Genomic DNA, 19,224 nt, shown 5'->3' with positions numbered 1-19,224 from the left:
AATAACCCAAATAATCCCTTTGGAGGGATTTTCCTCATCATTCCCCCACTCCCATTCTTCCCCCTTTACAGCCAGAGTCAATCTCAGCCACAATTTAACAAGGTTAATAAACCTGAGCAGCCTCTTCCCAACACAAAGTTGGCTTTTCATGCCCTGATCCCAAACCTTGCCTGAGTGTCTCATCCATGTCTTTTTCCATGGATCGAATTCCAGCTCCTGCCTCATTCCTGCTGCTGATGAGGCACTGGGGGATTATTTTTTTTTCCCCCATTCTCCTCTGGTTTTATACCCATTGGGATGTGTTAATTCAGGTGCATCCTGCATCCCCCAAAATCCCCTGAATCCACAGGGATGTGCACTGGCAAATACAAACACGGATTGAGGAGTGAAGCAGGTGAGGTTAAACCCTCTCAAACCCATCTGCTGTTCCACCTGAAAACTTGGAGTGGGATGTGTTTAACCAGAGCAAAATTCCAGCTCATTTCTTGCAGAGCTGCAGAAGGAGAGGGATCCATTAGGGAATGTTGGATCTCCCATTAAAGTGGGAAAATCTTTCTTTAAATCCCTCTACAGTGGAGCTGGTCCATGTTAGAGGGAGTGAAAGAAATTGTGTCTTGCACCAAACCCCACAGTCCAGCAGAGTTCCATCAGCCTTAGCCTGGAAAAGAAAAAGTGTCTGATTGGGTTTGGAGCCATAAATAACTTTTAGATCTTTCCTCCCTTTACCAGAGCCCTGTTCTGCCGCATAAATCTTGATGGATTTTTTAATTATATTTTTTCCTTGATGTGCTAAAAGGAAGAAAAAAATTAAAATACCCAAGCAAAGTATTATTCCTTAAGAAAAAAAAAAAACAGAACACCCAAAAGTGGTGGTTTTTCTTGTGCTGGTGTGGATACCCAATTTTTTTTATTTCCATTTTTTAATGGAAAATATAGACAGGAAAAAAAATCATAGTGAATTTTATCCCTGGAAACAGAACTTATGGATAGAAACCACCAACCCCACCTACCAAATCAAGACAGCAGAGGTTTGGGACCATAAGATGCTCCCTGATGAGCCAAAAGCCAGAGGGCAGCAGCTGATATTTAATTAATACCAACTCAATCACAGTTTAATTAATAAACTGTGGTTTAGGAGCACCACAGTTTGCAGAGATACAATTAAAACATCAAAGAAAGCAGAAATCACCACGATTATTGGTGATTTTTTAATTTCTTCACTCTAATCTTTTCCCCATGCCCTGGTAACGTCACGGTTTTCTCTCTCCAGGGAGCAGATGGAGTTCGTGGGTTGAAAGGCACCAAGGGGGAAAAGGTGAGCTCAGTTTGGGGTCATGTTCCTGCAATTCCTGAGCATTTTGGGGGGTGGATCCCACAGGATCTTCCCTGGGAAGTTTTCTCCTCCATCAGGCTTCTTTTTTGGGGGGTGGGAAAAAAAGGGGGACTGAGCACCTTTCCTTCATTCCTGCCCCTGCCCAGCAATCCAGCACTTTTAGCTTGGGATCTCCCAAACTTTAAAACTTTCTGGGAATGTCTTCAGTCCCTCTCAGGGATTAACTGTAGGATGAGCTGCATTATTGATTAATCTGCAATTAAACCGCCTTGGCTGAAGGAAATATGGCAGTGTCCTGGAGGCTGCCTGGGAGGCAGGTGTGAACCCTCCTCTGTGAGAATCAAACTGGTTCTACTTCAGAAATAATTGATTCCCAGGGCTGCCACGGCCTTGCTGCTCACGTTGGGCCTGTTTGTGATGCTGACTTGCAGCCAGGGTGGGATGCAGGGCACATTTGGGGGCTCTGTAGGGGTTTTTTGGGGTTTGGGGTGGGTTTCCATGCCAAGGACTTGCAGAAGGCAATGTGTGGACCTCAGCTTGTCCTCCATGAGGCTTGAGAAACTTTAATTCTTTTTTTCTCCCCTCATCTCTACACCTTGGGTGATTTTTCCCTTCTCTGTTTTTAGGGTGAAGATGGTTTCCCGGGCTTCAAAGGTGACATGGGCATCAAAGGAGATCGGGTGAGAGTCTGGGACCCGTGGGACCAATCCAGGCTGTTCCCAGCCCCATCTCACCATCTCCTGCTCCCCTGGGTGACACAGTGACCCTGCTGTCCCCTGTGCTGGAGCTGCCAGTGCCACAGTCCATGTCAACAGCTCGAATTTCCCAATAATTCCCAATTCTCCATCAAACACTTCCCAGGGCTCGCTTTGCACCTCCAGCACAGTTTGGGAAGCAGGAGGGAGCTGAAAGGGCTCCAATCCCTAATGAGGGCTGGTTTTGTGGGGATATTCCCGGTGTGGATGGGATAACACCTGGATTTTGGGGGAATAAAACCAGGGCTGGTATTGTGGAGATATTCCCAGTGTGGATGGGATAACACCTGGATTTGGGGGGAATAAACCCCCGGTGCTTTGGTCACACCCCACAGTTGAATCTCCCCTGAGCCTCCTGCTGAAGCCCAGCTTTCTCCCCTGGAATATCCCTGGCAGCAAACACCGGACCTGCCTGTCTAATTAACACTTCTGTTGTAATTACCAGGGGGAGATTGGCCCCCCTGGCCCTCGGGGTGAGGATGGGCCCGAAGGTCCCAAAGGTCGCTCTGGCCCCAATGGAGATCCGGGTCCTCTTGGCCCTGCTGGAGAGAAGGTGAGCCCGGGATGGGAATTCTCATCCTTGTTTTAGTTTTAGGATTAGTTTTACACTAAACCCCACTGGTTTTGGCTGTCTCAGGGCTGTGGGCAGTTTTTAGGGCAGAGCTGTGGGAGTTTTGTGTGAAGGGAAGCCCAAGGGAGGTGGGTTTAGGGCAGCCACATCCAGGCTTTGGTCTTTTTTGGGGTTATTTGGGTCCAGATAAAAAGATCAGAGGGGAATAAATGGAGAAATTGAAAGTTTAATTTAAATAAATTGAAAGTTTAATTTAAATAAATTGAAATAAAATCCCAATCATTCCTAACTGGTTCCATAACACAGTTACAGTGCTCACTCTGCATCTCCCCACTGGGATTCCCCAAAGTTTAAGTCCCAGGTCCCATTGCTCTGCTCCTCCCTGCACCTGAAATCCCCCATTCCTGCTGGCCCTGAAGCTCTGACTCCCTTTTCTTTGTATTCCAGGGAAAACTTGGCGTGCCAGGATTGCCTGGGTACCCGGGCAGGCAGGGCCCCAAGGTAATGGGCACCACTGGGGAGTTTGGGATGGGATGGGGAGGCTTGGGATGGGATGGGGAAGTTTGAATGGGATGAGGAGGTTTGGATGGGACGAGGAGGTTTGGATGGGATGAGCAGGTTTGGGACGGGAGGGAATAGGATGAAAAGGTTTGGATGGGATGGGGAGGTTTGGGGTGGGATGAGGAAGTTTGGATGGGATGAGGAAGTTCTGGAGGGGATTGGGAAGTTCAGGACGGGATGAAGAGGTTTGGATGCGATGGGGAAATTTGGATGGAGTGAGGAAGTTCTGGAGGGATTGGGAGGTTTGGGATGGGACTGGGAAATTTGGGTGGGATGAGAAGGTTCAGGAAGGGATTGGGAAGTTTGGGATGGGGATGTTTGGATGGGATGAGGAGGTTCAGAAGGGGAGGCAACAGGATGGGGAGATTGGGATGGGATGGGATGGGATGGGATGGGATGGGATGGGATGGGATGGGATGGGGAGGGTGGGATGAGATGGGATGAAGAAGGTGGGATGGGGTGGGATGGGATGGGGAGGTTTGGGATGGGATGCAATGGGATGGGATGGGGAGCCCAGGGACACAGCCCAGCTCAGCCCCCACTTGTGGATGAGGTCCCTCCTTCCCACCCATGCAGGACAAAAACAGGGATGGACAAAAGCAGCTGCCAGCCCTGAGCTGGTGGGATTCAGGGGCTGGTTGTACATGGCCTCGATCCCAGAGTGGTGGGAAGAGCTGCAGCAGGGCTGGGATGTGCAGGGATGGATCCCAGCAGGCTCCCCGACAGCTTTCCTGCTGCTAAAAGGCCTCACAATCCTTCCCCTTGCATTAGGGGTTTTATCTTCCACGACAGCGTTATCTAATTAATTAAGGAGGCTGGCTAATTACTCAGGGTCTCCCTGAGATGACAGGGAAGCTGCCATTTGCATATTTGCAAACATCCTTTGTAGCCTCTCTTCACGCCCACCTCAGTCCGGGCCGTTTCCAAGGCGTTTTTTTAAAATTAAAACTGTGATTTTCACTCCATGGACTGAGGCTCCAACCCAGTTTTCACATGCCCTGGAGGCTTTGGGAACTTCTGTTTTTGTTAACTTTTTTTGTAAGAATCGTACTTTATTATTCATGTTCACTGCTTTAAAAAAAACCCCAAAGAAACAACACAAAACAACTCAGGCTTGTTTCATTCTGAAGACATAATTATCTGCAAGAGATTGTTTCCTGCTCGTGGTGGGGCTGGTTTATTTTCTAATTTGCATTTTAAATCTGGAGTAAGGTTGAGGGGGTGGGGGTTTTTTTCCACATTTTCTTGGACTAATCCATATTTTAAAAACAGCAGCAGCGATTCTCCAGGCACTGACATCAGAAAGGAACAAGGCAGGAGTTAAATTTTCATGTGCACTGCAGTGACTTAGGAGCTGAAATCCCCAATCCTGCCTGGGCTCCCATCACAACCACGGGCTTGGGTCTTTGCAGTGACTGCTAACGAGCCATGGAGACTATTTTGTGGTGTTGTTTTGGGAGAAAATTGAATTTCTGAGGTCACCCCAGGCCTGAGATGGTTTTGCTGCTGTTTGTGATGCTTTGGGAAGGCTGACCTGAAACAGAGACTGGGCAGAGCTGGAGAATAAAGTAAATATTTATTAAAAGGCCTTTAAGGTACACCTTGGGCAGAACAAGAGCCTGAGCAGGGCTGCACCCAAGGTGGACCAAAAATGGGCACAGAAATGACCCAAAATGGTCAAAAAATGGACCCAAAATGGACCCAAAATGGTCAAAAAATGGTTACAAAATGGTCATAAAATGCATGACCAGTGATGAGATGTTATATTTTTATAAGTTTTGTTCCATTTGCACCTTGGGGTTGAATTGTCCAATTCCAGCTCCAGGCTGTGAGGTCCCATCCTTCTTGTCCCTCCCTCCAGCCCACCCTTGTTTGTGCTTTTGGGGCTGAAAGTTGTCCTTGGTGTGCAGCAGGAAAAGGGTTTATTTTGTGTCCCTGCTCTGTGCAGAGCTGAGTGACACTGACTGTGAGCTCAGAACTCACCCCTGGGCACCACAGAACATGAAATACATGGGAGATAAAACTTCAGGCATCATTTCAAGGTCCAGGGGACAGGAGCTGGGAGCTCTGGGGTCACTCCAGGCCGGTGGGTGGTGCTGGGGATGGCCAGAGCTGCCCCTGGAGTGTCCTGAGCCTCTCCCTCTCTGCTCTTCCCCCAAGGGCTCCATCGGCTTCCCAGGATTTCCAGGAGCCAACGGCGAGAAGGGCACACGGGTAAGAGCTGCATTTTCCTCTGATTCCTTTCTCTCCAAGGAGATTTGGGGATCACTCCTTTACTGCGCTGCTGCTCCAGAGGTTTTCCCACTCAGGAATTGCCCCAAAGGCTGATCCCAGGCTGGGGCTGCAGGACAGGAGGACGCTGGTGATGGCACAACCAGCAGTTCCCAATTAAACCCTGGGAATTTTCCCCTCAGGATATTTTAAGAGGCTCCTCTGAACCTGAATCCTTCCCGGCACTGTCAGACTTTGCTCAGGGCACAAAGAGCTCTTTAATTAACAGTAATTATTAGAGATGGCTGAGTCTGTTCAGAAGCAGCCAGAGCCATCTCTCACCTAACTTGAAATTCTGAATGCATGGCTGAGAACACTCTCAGTGCTTTTAATAAGCTGCTCAAAATTCAGAGACACCCTGAAAAATCAGGGGGTTTCATCCCCCAGCCTTGTCTCTGCCTCTCACCCCACCTCCACAGCCTTCTCTCAGAATAGGGATTGTCTAAATATACTGATTTATTTTTTATCTGCTGCAGAACATGCTCGAATTAAAGGATTCAGAGTACAAACAAAGTCATTTTCTGCACCAGCTCCGGTCACAGTGACAAGAAGAGGGAGTGAGGACAGCAAGTGGAATTAGTTTCCTTTTTACTCTCATTTAAATAGAAATGACTTCTAACAGACGGCTTTGAGAGGAGCCCAGCAAATATAAATCACTTTGCACTGCATTAATACCCTGCCACTGCAATTTGGGTTCCATCCACCCCCCGTTTTTTATTATTTCATTTCATTTGGGACCACAAATCCTCATCCTCATCCTTCCCTCTGCTCTGGCTGGGCAGGAGGGGAGAGGACAGGAAATTCAGCCTGGAATTCTGTGGAATTACCCCCCTCCTTCTCAAATATAACCCCCTGGGCTGGATTTTGGGGGGTGTGGAGGAGCAGGGGAGGGATGTGCTGCTTTGAGTCCCTGCACATCCATAAAGGATTTTATTCTGGGATGGAATCAAATCCGTCTGGGATGGGATGGGATGGGAAACCTTCCAGGGAGTGGAGAAGGTACCAGGAGCTGGGCATTTCTGAGGCTGGAACAAACCCTGAGGGGGCTTGGCTTGAATTTTGGCATTATCCAGCCTGAAAGGGACTGGGGAGGGAGCAGATCTGATGGGAAAGGGCCCAGCTTCAGAACCAAACCATGAGAGGGGAAGAAAAGACAAAAAATCAGCACTTTCCTCACTTTTGTGCCAAATGATCTTTGTGAGTTTAATGGAGGCATTGGGGATATTTAGTTACACCCTCGGCATGGCACACATTTCTTCAGTTCAGCAATTCAAAAAGGAGTTTTTAACCTTTCAGACGTTGATTTATTTCCGGGCAATCCCAATTTTTTAATTTTTCTTTTTTAATTTTCGACGGGTGATTCGACCATTTCTGCCATTTTATACCCAAATTCCTCACCCTGCATTCACTTTATTAGTGCAGAGAGAGATTTTCATGGACAAATCTTCCCATTAGCAACAGGGGCTCAGCTTGGAAATTTCAGAGTAGCAGAAATAGTGATTTTTCAGGAACAGCTTTTTTATCCATCTATATATATTTTTTTTTTTTTTTTTTCTCACAAGTATCCCATTTGAAATAAGAGAAAAGCAATTATATACAGAATTATAGGCTGAGCTGGGGTCACTCTGCTCCAGTCTTCATCTTAATTTAAGCCTCCTTGAGTCAGGCTGGATAAATCCCCCTCTGCTTTTCTTAGGCCACTCAATTTGCTGGGTTTATCAGTGTGTTCACATGGAGTCAAGACAGAAAAAAAATATCCAGGATTTTTCTCCTCCAGCTCATTGTGGAATAAGTCAATTTGCAGCTGCAACGAGCCCCAAATAATTTGTTTGTTTTCTCTTTATCACAATATCCCCACTTTGCTCTTCAATTCCTTGATTTATGTGGCCCAAATCAGGCAAATCCCACATTTCTGTCCCAAAATGGAACTCAGCTTTTCAGCTTGTTGCTTCAGCAGCACAAAGAGTCTTCCCAAGCCCTTAAATAATTAAAAAAGAAAAAAAAAAGGTGAAAAGCAAAGGTGGAAGGGCAGGACCTGCACAGGCAGCTGAATTTTAGTGCTGAGGTGCTGAACATCCCCAAACACCAAAGTTCAGCTCGTGGCTGTTCAGTTCTGCAGAAAAAGGGCTGGAAAGGTAAAAATGGAGAGGGAGAAAAGGGCTGAGGGTGATTAGAGGATGAGTCTGGGAGAATTGGGATTGCTGGAGGAGAGAAGCTTTGGGGTGAGCTGACTGTGGCCTTCCAGAGCCCGAAGGGAACCTGCAGGAAAAATGGAATAAAACCATTTAAAGGAGCCTGGAGTGACTTTGGATGGGGCTTGGGATGGCAGAAGGTGTTTGGAATATTTGGAATGAGCTGAGCTTTAAGGTCTCTTCCAAGCCAAAGCAGGCTCTGATTCTCTGTTTGGTGCTGTTGGAGAATTGTGACCCATTAAATCCCCCAGGGGCTGCTCATCCCCGAGCCCATCCCCAGCTCCAGGTGGGCTCGGGATCTTCTCAAGACCTGCTCATGGAATCAAAACATGAATAATTAACCTTATTTTAGAGCTATTTTCTGCCATTAGCAGGGGGAAATACATTTCCCTGCCTGCCCAATCTGACAGAGCCTGGGGGGTGTGGAGCTCCCCAAATCCAACTATTTCTTGGTGTGCCTTGAAAATAATCCCAATTTAGCTGTCTCCACATCAAAAATCCTTGTTTGCAAAAAAACAGGCCTGTGTAAATTTACAGGGAATATAAATATATATTCTTTGCCATAGAAATATAAACCCTTTGCAACTTTGTACACGGGGCTGAATGCATGATTAACAACAGCATTGAGCAGGGGGAAATTCAGCTTAAAAATAGAAATGTGGGAGAAGGAGAGGAGTGTGGGGGGCTACCTGAGGGGAGGCAGCACCCCCTCCTCCCCACCTGCTCCTAATTTATCCTCCCAGAGCTCAAAGGAAAACCAGCTGGAGTTACTTTAAAGCGAATTTTGTCATTAATTAAGAAAAAAAAAAAAAAAAAAAAAAAAAAAAAAAAAAAAAAAACGCCAGCAGGGTTTAATAAATGAAGCTGCAGAACAAGGAAGATTCAGCGGGACTAATTTTAGCAGCTGGAAGAAAGTTGATGGTGAAGTTTTCCAGCTCCTGTTTTATGTTCTGCTGGTTAATGAGTGTCAGAGCCGAGCAGGCAGCGCAGGGAGGTGATGGATTTGGGGCACAGAATGGCAAAGGGATATTTTAAGCACCCATGGGAATCAAGGTTTCCTTTCCTTTCTCAGGGGATTGGTGCCATTAACAGGGTGCAGGTCCAAAGGGGGAAAATCAAACCTCTCCATGGTGTTTTTGGCCATTGACACCAGCCCAAACTGGGCTTTTAGGCCATCCCTCTGCTTTTAGGCACAGCTTAATGTGTAATTTTGTGATTTTTAAAGTAACATTGTTAAAAATAATTTTCTGCCAATTTTAATTTCTATTAAGTCTGACTGTTGCTAAATTTAAACGAAGCCAAATTTAAGTCTCCTTCACCTTAATCCATTTGATGTTCCATTCCAATTTTGTTAGCATCACTCTTTATTCAGTATTAGTAATGTTAAATTCGTGAGCACCCTGCCCCACGTCAGGAGCAGGGATCAGTGGGGAAATGGGATTATAGATGTTGGGGTGGCGGAGCTGAAGAGTTTTGGGCTGGGTTTTTTGGGTACTGAGTGGTCTGAGGGGGTGGCCTCATCTTTGAAAGCATTTTGGGGTTTTAGAGGACTTTGGATGCTGCTGCTGGAGAGATCCATTCTCTCAGACGTTCCCTGGGCATTGGGATCACTGTCCAGACCTGCCCAGGTGCCGTAAATTCAAATAAATACAAGAATCAGGAGATGGAAGTGAACCTGCTGCTGACTTTCTGTGGCAGAGATGAGGAGCAGAGAGGCTGTGAGGCAGTTTGTGTGTGTGCCAGGCTCTGCTGTGGCTTCATTTGGTGTGCTGTGTCGCCCTTGATTTTCTTGCTTTCAAGTGTTTGAACCTTTGCAGCACCATTCTCACGGTGCTTGATGTAAACAATGTGTATTCTTAGGATTTATCTGTATGTTTTGCATAGTTGTTCTCTGAGAGAGAATCTGACTGATTCTGGTCACAGTGACCAATGGAGTCAGGAGGTTGTGACCTCCTTGGGCTAATCCTGGCCTTCTTTAAAAAGTGTAGATAAGTGATGGAGTCAGATAATAAAGAGCCTTCCGTGTTTGACCCTGCTGCTGCCTGCTGTCCTCTGCGAGGGTCCACATCCACATCACAACGTGTTGCCCCTCAAAGTAAAGGGGTAACAGTGGTGCAGGTTCCTAATCCCTTCTCCTTTCCCCTTCCAGGGCACTCCTGGCAAACCAGGTCCGAGGGGGCAGCGCGGTCCCACGGTAAGGAGCCACTTCTTCATCCTTGCGCCTTTCTAGACCCCAAATCCTGGCCAAAAGGGAGACTTTGATGTGTTTTGTGTCCTCACCTGGGGGGGATCTGGCCTTCAGCACCTGCAGCTGGGCCAGGGGGACACAGATTTGGGGCTGGGTCTCACCACTGAACGTGGTTTAAATCTTTCTGGTGACTCTCCTGTCACTCTTTGCTGGGATAATCTGTTGGCCCCACATAGCTCAGGTGCTTGGGGCAGCAGAAAGGCCTCAAATGTCGCCTTTTTGTGTCTTTTCCAGGGTCCACGTGGGGAAAGAGGCCCCAGGGGAAGCACTGGAAAACCTGGCCCGAAGGTAAGGCTGGGGGGTGCCTTTGGGGTCATGTCCAGTGTTGGTGTAGAGAGCATCTGGTTTATCACCCTCCACCTCCCTCCTTTCCTTTCCCATTGGATTGGGAAAGCTGAGCCCTGCTGAGGTTCATCCCCAGCTCCAGGGCTCATAACCCAACTGCAAAACATGCCCAGGTTCTGGAAATGGGAATGTTGTAACTGTAAATGTTCTGTGAATGTGTTGGCCCAGGAGGCTGCAGGACTTTCCATCACAACCCCAACATCAGCACAGCCCCTAAACCTCCCCTGAGCCCTCGATTTTGGGATTTAAATCGAGTTTAAACCCTCTTTGAGCCCTCAGACTGTGCTGTGGGTGAGGGATGTGGTGCTGTTGGTCTCCAGTGCCATTTTTGCCTTCCCACTGCTGAGCCAGGATTGGCCATGGGACAAAATTTGGGATTTTTCTCCCAGCCAGCCCAGGGGCACTGACTGATTACCTGAGCCTCGATCACCAGGCTTGAGGGAAGGGAAGCTTTCATTGTGAGACATTGTCACCAGCATGCTGCCAGATCTAAAAACAAATCTCTGCTTGTGTTGGCACCAATTTGGGACAAATCCCTCCTCCTCAGGGTGGCATTTATCTCTCCGAGGGAGGCCACGGAGTGATGGAAATATCCCAATCTCCCCTGGATTTCTGTGAAGGGATGTGGGGGGAACAAGCAGCTGCTCATTTGTCACTGGCTGCTGCTCCTGCCACAGAATTATTATTATTAGAGAGGCCTGGGGGAGTTGCTGGGGTGTGGTGTCACCGTGGGCTCGCTGCCATCTGAAGCCTTTGCACACAGAAGATGTGATGCTGATTTGGGGGATTTTTTTTTTTTTTAATGTTCTCATGTTTTTCTTTTTCCTAAAAGGGCAACTCTGGTGGTGATGGCCCCCCTGGTCCTCCTGGAGAAAGGGTAAGATGAGCTGAGGGTGAGGCAGGGCTCAGCCCAGAGGAGGTGGGGTGGCAGGGCTGAGGGGTTTTGGCAAGGAGGACCCTCCTGGGTGCCCTGTTGGCAGAGAGGAGCCAGGATGCAGCTCAGCAAAAGGAAAATCCTGGTTAGAACTCCAAGGTGAAACGTGCTGGTGTGGAGAGAGGTCCCCCAGGCCATTCCCAGCCCCAAGGTCCTGTCTGAGCCCTCCAGGACAGGCTCAGGTGGGACTTTGGGTGTCCTGTGGAAGCACCACTCGTGGGAGAAGGGACAAGTCACCCCTGGGGGGCTGCAGGCAGCCAGAATTTCAGGCACTTTCTGGAGAGTGTGGTTCTCTAGGACCTCCTGCTGCTTTCTCCAGACCACAGTCAGGTGGGAAATCCTGAAACAATGGGACTTCCATTATTTTAGCCTCAATTTCTGCTTTTTTTTCCCCCACTAGATTTTGTTCTGTCTGTAATTTTTTCTCCACAATCACCCAGCATTTGGCTTTCCAGGTCTTTGTGCTTACCTGCTGCTCACAGAGAGGTTTAATATTTCACACCAAGCCTTCCAGGTTCCTTAACCAAGTTCTCTGCCTTGTCTTTCACCCCAGGGACCACCAGGGCCACAAGGACCAACTGGATTTCCTGGACCAAAAGGCCCCCCTGTAAGTAACTCAATTCCTGGGACATCCAGAGGAATAATCCAGTCCTTCCCACCAGCCTGAGCTGCTTCCCTGACAAGTGGTGACGTTCCCAACAAAAGGCATCACTGACACAGGCTGATAACAACCCCGGTGGTTTCAGATTTTAAATAGCCAAGTAAATTGCAGCTGATTATAAATGTTCATTTCCTACTGACTCAGGATCTCTGGGATCTTTCGTGGTTGTTCTGGGCTTTATTTTCCCTCTGTGGATGAGGAGGACAGCACAGCACTGCTGTCTCTGCAGTTGTTGTGCACTGAGGGGGGGTGTCAGAAATGAGATTTCCTCAGTGTGGGGAGCAGCTCCTGTAAGATAAATCCTTTGGGAGATGTGTGGGAAAGCTTTTAGGGTTCTGTACCTCCATTTCCTTGGGAAATTGCTGGGAACTGGGGCCAGCAGGGCTGATTCAATCTCTGTCACAGTTTTATTATTGAGCTCTTGGTGATGTTGCTTCTCCCCTGCTTTCCTGCCACAGGGTCCTCCTGGGAAGGATGGATTGCCTGGGCACCCTGGACAGAGAGGAGAAACTGTAAGTAGCCAAAAAATCTCGGACTACTCATCACTCCAGAGCCTCATTTTGGTTTCTCTAAACCCTCCTGTGCTGCTGGGGAGATGAAGATGCCATCCAGCCATCCATGTTGGGATTGTTTGGGTTCCCTGAGGGGCTGTGGGAAGGAGAAAGGAGCCCATTTTCCCCTCCCTGCCTTCCCCAGCAAATGAGCATTAAAAAGGGTTTGCACATCGTGCATTTTTTCCCCTCAACTTATCACACAATTTAATTAACTTGCCTGGCATTTGCTAAGCAAGGCAGTGCAAACACTGCTCAGCACCAGATATTTATTTACACGCCCTAAGACTGATTTTAAAACAAGGGGGGTGAGGTGGTTTTGAGCCAAGTCCTCAGCTCGGGATTAACTTAAAGGTGAAGAGTTTTCACCTGCCAGAGCCTGACTGACACTGAGCCTTCCTTGAGTTTTCCATGACATCCAAGGACACCTCCAGCCAAGGTGGAGGGAGCAATGAGAACTCTGACAGCATCTGCTGTCATCAGCTGCTGAGACTGGAATCAAAAGCATCAACCTCCAAGGCTGCAGCAATGAATGGAGAATGTTCTTTTAATTATTAGGGGCTCTGAAAACTCCCCCAAATAGCTTCCCTTAATTTGCCTCTCCCAGGAAACAGAATGTCTGTCAACCTGTGCCATCAGCCTTGCACAGATCACTTTCCCCTGCACACCCAGGCAGCACAAGTCCCTTTTTTTTGGTCCCCTTTTCCCCTCACAGTGCCAAAAAGCAAGGAGAGAAGAATAAAAATGAATTCAATGCTCTTTCTACATCAGTAGCCTGGTCAGTGCAGTGTGTCTTCGTGCAAGATGGAAATCTCTGTGTCAAATGCTTCCCCTGATTTAAGTTCCCATTCAGCAGCAAACAGACACACTGAGATATTTGGCCATATTAGATTTGCAGAGATTGGCTCTAAAAAAAACCCATGACAGATTCTAAAACCTCTGTGCCCGAGGCTCAAAGAGTACAAAAGGAAACCCCTTTCTTCAGGTTAATAAGGAAAGTCCTGCACAGAAATGGTCTAAATATTTGTCCGTGATAAGAGTTTAAATTGTACCTTCATTTCCCAAGGATGTTTTGCCATTTCTCCATCAGTGACAGGATATTTTCTGATCTGCAGGCAGCCAGAATAGCATGGAGGAGTTATTTAAGCATGACAGGCTGGTGTTGGCATGGGATTTATCTGATCCTCTTTTTTGTGGCAGCGGGAAAATAACCCGTGTGTGCCCTAAATGCCATTCCTCAAGCTTGTCAGCAGGCTGGAGTAACAACCATAATTAATGTGCTTTTTAAGGAGTAGCCTGGGAGAGCCAAACAATTGCAGTGGTGAGAGTTCCTCGTTGTCACTCTTCAAAATGCCATTGGAAGGAGCTGTCATGGAGACTTCCCCACTCGTCAGCCTTTGGAGATAAACACGGCTGTGGCTCCTTTCAGCAAGTGTTGATGGAGGAGATAAAGCTTCACTCAGTCCCCACGGGCTGTGGTGCTGCCTCTGAGCTTCTGGGAGCTGAGATGAGACAAGAACTGAGCCTAAACCAGCACCAGAACGGGCAGCAGGATAAGGGAAATAGCTTTTAAGGATTGCTCAGCATGAAGAAATTCACGCTGATTTTTTAAGAGCCATTTAACAGCCATTAATGGCATTTTTAATTGCCTTTTCCTCTATGGTTTTACGAGCGTAAGGGATTTTTATATTTGTGTATATATATATGGCCAAACCACAACAGCTCCATCCAAACAGCAGGGCTGAGCTTTGAGAATCCTCTCTTTCACCTTTTATAAATGCACAAAGATGTTTTTCCCACTTTCTGTTTAATTTCTTAATTCCTTTTCCTTTCGATGCCCACCCTGGCCGGGGGTTTCACCGAGGGAGGAGCAGCTGGTGGCAGTGTGACCCTCCCAGGAGGAGTCCTTGGCAGAAGTGTCACCTCTTGGTCTTTTCCCTTTCTCTAACAGGGTTTCCAAGGCAAGACTGGCCCTCCAGGCCCCCCAGGTGTCGTGGGCCCTCAGGTAAGAGGCAAATGCTCCCCCCTGCAACTGGTCTTGGAGCTGCCTGTGCAGCACGGACTCCTTTCCCAGGGAAGGCAAAGCCTTGTCGGGTGGCTTTGAAATTCCTGAGGCAGATGTGAAATCCCCCCTTGGCCCCAGGTCACCTTGCTGAGGGGTTGGGATGGGGTTTACAAAGGTAAAGGAGGCGGTTCCTGTGAACTCAGCACAACCACCCTGGTGTAAAACCAGTGTGGGGTGAGAAACCAGCTAAAAAAAACCCCAAACCAGCTAAAAACCAAAGCCCAGCTGGAAAACACAGCCCAGCTCATAGACCATGAGCAGCCAGAGTTAAAGGGGATCTCCAGGGGCTGTGCAGCTGCTGGTGGTCAAGGCAGAGCAAACGTGATGCTGGAGTGCTCCTGCATGTCACTGTGAGGAAAATCATCCCTTTCATCCGAGCTGCTGCCAGGTTCTGCTTTCCTTGCAGTCACCATGAGCTGTTCATGATGCATGAGCAGGTTCATATTTTTCTTGCAGTCCCCACAAGCTGTTCATGGATACATAAGCAGGTTCTGCTTTCCTTGCAGTCCCCATGAGCTGTTCGTGGTGACTTTTCCTGCAGTCCCCATGAGCTGTTCATGCATGAGCAGGTTCATGCTTTTCTTGCAGTCCCCATGAACAGGTTCTGTTTTTCTTGCAGTCCCCATGAGCTGTTCATGCATGAGAAGGTTCATGCATTTCTTGCAGTCCCCATGAGCTGTTCATGCATACATGAGCAGGTTCTGCTTTCCTGCAGTCCCCATGAGCTGTCCATGCCTTTCCTGCAGTCCCCATGAGCTGTCCATGCCTTTCCTGCAGTCCCCATGAGCTGTTCATGCATACATGAGCAGGTTCTGCTTTCCTGCAGTCCCCATGAGCTGTCCAGGCATGAGCAGGTTCATGTTTTTCTTGCAGTCCCCATGAGCTGTTCATGCCTTTCCTGCAGTGCCCATGAGCTGTCCATGCATACATGAGCAGGTTCATGCCTTTCCTGCAGTCACCAAAGTGGGAACAAGCTCGAGCACAGCTCTCAGTGAGCCTACACTGAGCAGGACCAGCTTTGGGTCCAGCCTCCTTCCCTGAGCTGCTGGGGAGCAGCTCTTTAATTAGAAAGTAATTAATTCGTCCTCTTTAATGACAGCATAAAGTCCCCGATTTGTAAATTCCCTGATTAGGGGCGATTCCCTGACGGGCTGTGTGTGTCTCCTCTAGTGCAAATTAGGCTCGGTGGCAATTTCGGTGGGGCTCTGCTGGGGGTAGTTGCTGTGATCTGTGGCTGCTGAGCGAGCTCTGAGTGCTCTGAGTGCCCTCCCTGCAGCAGGACATGAGTTACAGCCCTGTCCCCAAAGCCACCGAGGGACAGGGACACGGTGGTTTTGTGCAAGTGGATTTTGTCTTCCTAAGAAAAGGGGTCTCTGGGGAGCCCAGTGTGACACTTGTCACCCTGAGTGCCCTCGGAGGGCGCAGAGCCCGCTAATTGCCGGGGAGTACGAGCCTCATACATTATTTATGTCCCATCCGAGGGAATCAGCAGGCTTGGAGAGTGCTTGGGAAGTTTTCAATTAGAAAGGAAGAGCTGAGAGTCACAGTTGTGGTGTTATCACCGTTTGGGTGACGTTCGCTCTGGCTCCAGAGGTTCCCAGCCTGCCCAGGGTGATGTTGGCCACTTCCAGAACGAGGTGCCCGGAGGTGACAGAGGGGGAACCTCTCCAGGGATTGCTGGTGGCACTGAAAGGCCCCTCTTTATCCCATTGCAGCCCAAAGGACTGTTGGGTTTTAATCTTCTTTTTGCCGGGGTCAGGATTAAATGCTCGAGATGGTATTTCTTGCTCAGACTCAGATGTTTATTAATTCTTATCTATGGTACAGTCTCACGAGCTGTGAGTTCTACAGCACTTCAAGCTAACAAAGTAAAAAAGGCCCATATCTTTCCCTCTGCAAGGCCTTTTAAGGATAAACTGTCTAATTAAGAAATTACACCTAAATTATTTTTACTTTTAACCCAATAACCAACCACCCATGGCCTGCAATGTGGATTTTTCTACCCAATTACAAAACACCACCCATAGCCATGAGGAAGAAGGTGAAAAAGAAGGACTCAGCCAATGCCCTAAATCCTCCATCTTGTTTTATATCTATATTACTGTATTCTAAACCCTTAAACTCTAAGTTTTCCCCCCTGTGACATCACACACTTCTATCCAAACTCCACACCCACAATCCCAGTGCTGTCACTCAATTTTGGGAGCCTTTTCCATGGCCTCAGGTCAAATGCAGTTTTTTCTTGGCGGCTGTCAAAAAGTTCAAGGAAGTCCAGAATTCTCAGTGCCCAGGGTTCCATCAAGGACTAACTGACACCTTGCACCTTTTCCTCCCTCAGTTGTCCTGCCATTACTCACCCAGTTTTCTCTGACTGTTTTTTTTTAATCCAGGGCCCAACTGGTGAGACTGGCCCCATGGGCGAGCGGGGCCATCCAGGCCCTCCAGGGCCGCCAGGGGAACAAGGGCTCCCTGGCCTCACTGGAAAAGAAGGCACCAAGGTAGGGACAGGAATTTATTATCCCTGTGACGTGTGTTTATTATCCCTGTGACGTGCGTTTATTATCCCTGTGACGTGTTTTTATTATCCCTGTGACGTGTTTTTATTATCCCTGTGACGTGTGTTTATTATCCCTGTGACGTGTGTTTATCTCCTTGTGACGTGTGTTTACATCCCTGTGACGTGTGTTTATTATCCCTGTGACGTGTGTTTACATCCCTGTGACGTGTGTTTACATCCCTGTGACGTGTGTTTACATCCCTGTGACGTGTGTTTTATCTCCCTGTGACGTGTGTTTATCTCCCTGTGACGTGTGTTTTATCTCCCTGTGACGTGTGTTTATTATCCCTGTGACGTGTGTTTATCTCCCTGTGACGTGTGTTTATCTCCCTGTGACGTGTGTTTATATCCCTGTGACGTGTGTTTATTATCCCTGTGACGTGTGTTTATCTCCCTGTGACGTGTGTTTTATCTCCCTGTGACGTGTGTTTATTATCCCTGTGACGTGTGTTTATCTCCCTGTGACGTGTGTTTATCTCCCTGTGACGTGTGTTTATATCCCTGTGACGTGTGTTTATCTCCCTGTGACGTGTGTTTATCCCCGTGACGTGTGTTTATCTCCCCGTGACGTGTGTTTATCTCCCCGTGACGTGTGTTTATTATCCCTGTGACGTGTGTTTATTATCCCTGTGACGTGTGTTTATATCCCTATGACGTGTGTTTATATCCCTGTGACGTGTGTTTATTACCCCTGTGATGTGTGTTTATCCCTGTGACGTGTGTTTATCCCTGTGACGTGTGTTTATCTCCCTGTGACGTGTGTTTATCTCCCTGTGACGTGTGTTTATCTCCCTGTGACGTGTGTTTACATCCCTGTGACGTGTGTTTATATCCCTGTGACGTGTGTTTATTATCCCTATGACGTGTGTTTATCTCCCTGTGACGTGTGTTTATATCCCTGTGACGTGTGTTTATTATCCCTGTGACGTGTGTTTACATCCCTGTGACGTGTGTTTATCTCCTTGTGACGTGTGTTTATATCCCCATGACGTGTGTTTATATCCCTGTGACGTGTGTTTATCTCCCTGTGACGTGTGTTTATTATCCCTGTGACGTGTGTTTATTATCCCCGTGACGTGTGTTTATTATCCCTGTGACGTGTGTTTATTATCCCCGTGACGTGTGTTTATTATCCCCGTGACGTGTGTTTATTATCCCCGTGACGTGTGTTTATTATTCCCGTGACGTGTGTTTATATCCCCGTGACGTGTGTTTATATCCCTGTGACGTGTGTTTATTATCCCTGTGACGTGTGTTTATTATCCCCGTGACGTGTGTTTATCTCCCTGTGACGTGTGTTTATCTCCCTGTGACGTGTGTTTATTACCCCTGTGACGTGTGTTTATTATCCCCGTGACGTGTGTTTATATCCCTGTGACGTGTGTTTATTATCCCTGTGACGTGTGTTTATTATCCCCGTGACGTGTGTTTATATCCCTGTGACGTGTGTTTATTATCCCTGTGACGTGTGTTTATTATCCCTGTGACGTGTGTTTATCTCCCTGTGACGTGTGTTTATCTCCCTGTGACGTGTGTTTATCTCCCTGTGACGTGTGTTTATCTCCCTGTGACGTGTGTTTATTATCCCTGTGACGTGTGTTTATTATCCCCGTGACGTGTGTTTATTATCCCTGTGACGTGTGTTTATTATCCCTGTGACGTGTGTTTATCCCTGTGACGTGTGTTTATATCCCTATGACATGTTTTTATTATCCTGTGACGTGTGTTTATCCCTGTCCTGGCAGGGGGATCCTGGTCCCGCTGGCCTCCCAGGGAAGGATGGTCCCCCTGGATTGAGAGGATTCCCTGGAGAACGAGGTCTCCCCGGCCCCATTGTGAGTAGAGGCTCCTCCAGCTGGAGAATCCCCAATGCTCCATTGTCCAGCTCCCCAAATAACTCTGGTTTCCTTCCTGCAGGGCTCCCCAGGGCTGAAAGGCAACGAAGGTCCCCCAGGCCCCCCAGGCCCAGCCGTGAGTATCCCTGTCCTGCAGGCACCACCATTCCCCATGGCAGAGGGTTAGTCACTGCTCCAGGCTTTATCCCCATGTTCCTGATGACTCCCTGGATGTTCCTTCGCAAGCACTTCCCTGTAACAGCTCAGTCACTTTGTGGGGGTCAGCTGTGGACATACGTGACAGGCTGAGGGAACTGCAGGGCTTCAGGACATCCAGGATTTTGC

At 48.1% G+C, this 19,224-nt stretch overlaps 1 protein-coding gene across 1 annotated transcript in view; it reads left to right on the top strand.

Moving 5' to 3' along the window:
• COL5A1 (collagen type V alpha 1 chain) overlaps positions 1-19,224 on the top strand; it is a 152,324-nt gene that overhangs the window by 107,370 nt on the left and 25,730 nt on the right. The window contains exons 28-41 of the mRNA XM_083876033.1: positions 1,271-1,315; positions 1,960-2,013; positions 2,534-2,641; positions 3,107-3,160; positions 5,381-5,434; positions 9,833-9,877; positions 10,166-10,219; positions 11,109-11,153; positions 11,764-11,817; positions 12,330-12,383; positions 14,374-14,427; positions 16,878-16,985; positions 18,790-18,879; positions 18,962-19,015. Coding sequence (XP_083732159.1) covers positions 1,271-1,315; positions 1,960-2,013; positions 2,534-2,641; positions 3,107-3,160; positions 5,381-5,434; positions 9,833-9,877; positions 10,166-10,219; positions 11,109-11,153; positions 11,764-11,817; positions 12,330-12,383; positions 14,374-14,427; positions 16,878-16,985; positions 18,790-18,879; positions 18,962-19,015 — 873 coding nt within the window. The remainder of the gene's footprint in view (positions 1-1,270; positions 1,316-1,959; positions 2,014-2,533; positions 2,642-3,106; positions 3,161-5,380; positions 5,435-9,832; positions 9,878-10,165; positions 10,220-11,108; positions 11,154-11,763; positions 11,818-12,329; positions 12,384-14,373; positions 14,428-16,877; positions 16,986-18,789; positions 18,880-18,961; positions 19,016-19,224) is intronic.

This window comes from Zosterops lateralis (genome assembly GCF_965231275.1).
Source record: "Zosterops lateralis genome assembly, chromosome: 20".
Lineage (NCBI taxonomy): Eukaryota > Metazoa > Chordata > Aves > Passeriformes > Zosteropidae > Zosterops > Zosterops lateralis.
Note: the sequence above shows the minus strand (reverse complement) of the source record. Positions and strands in the feature narration are given on the sequence as shown.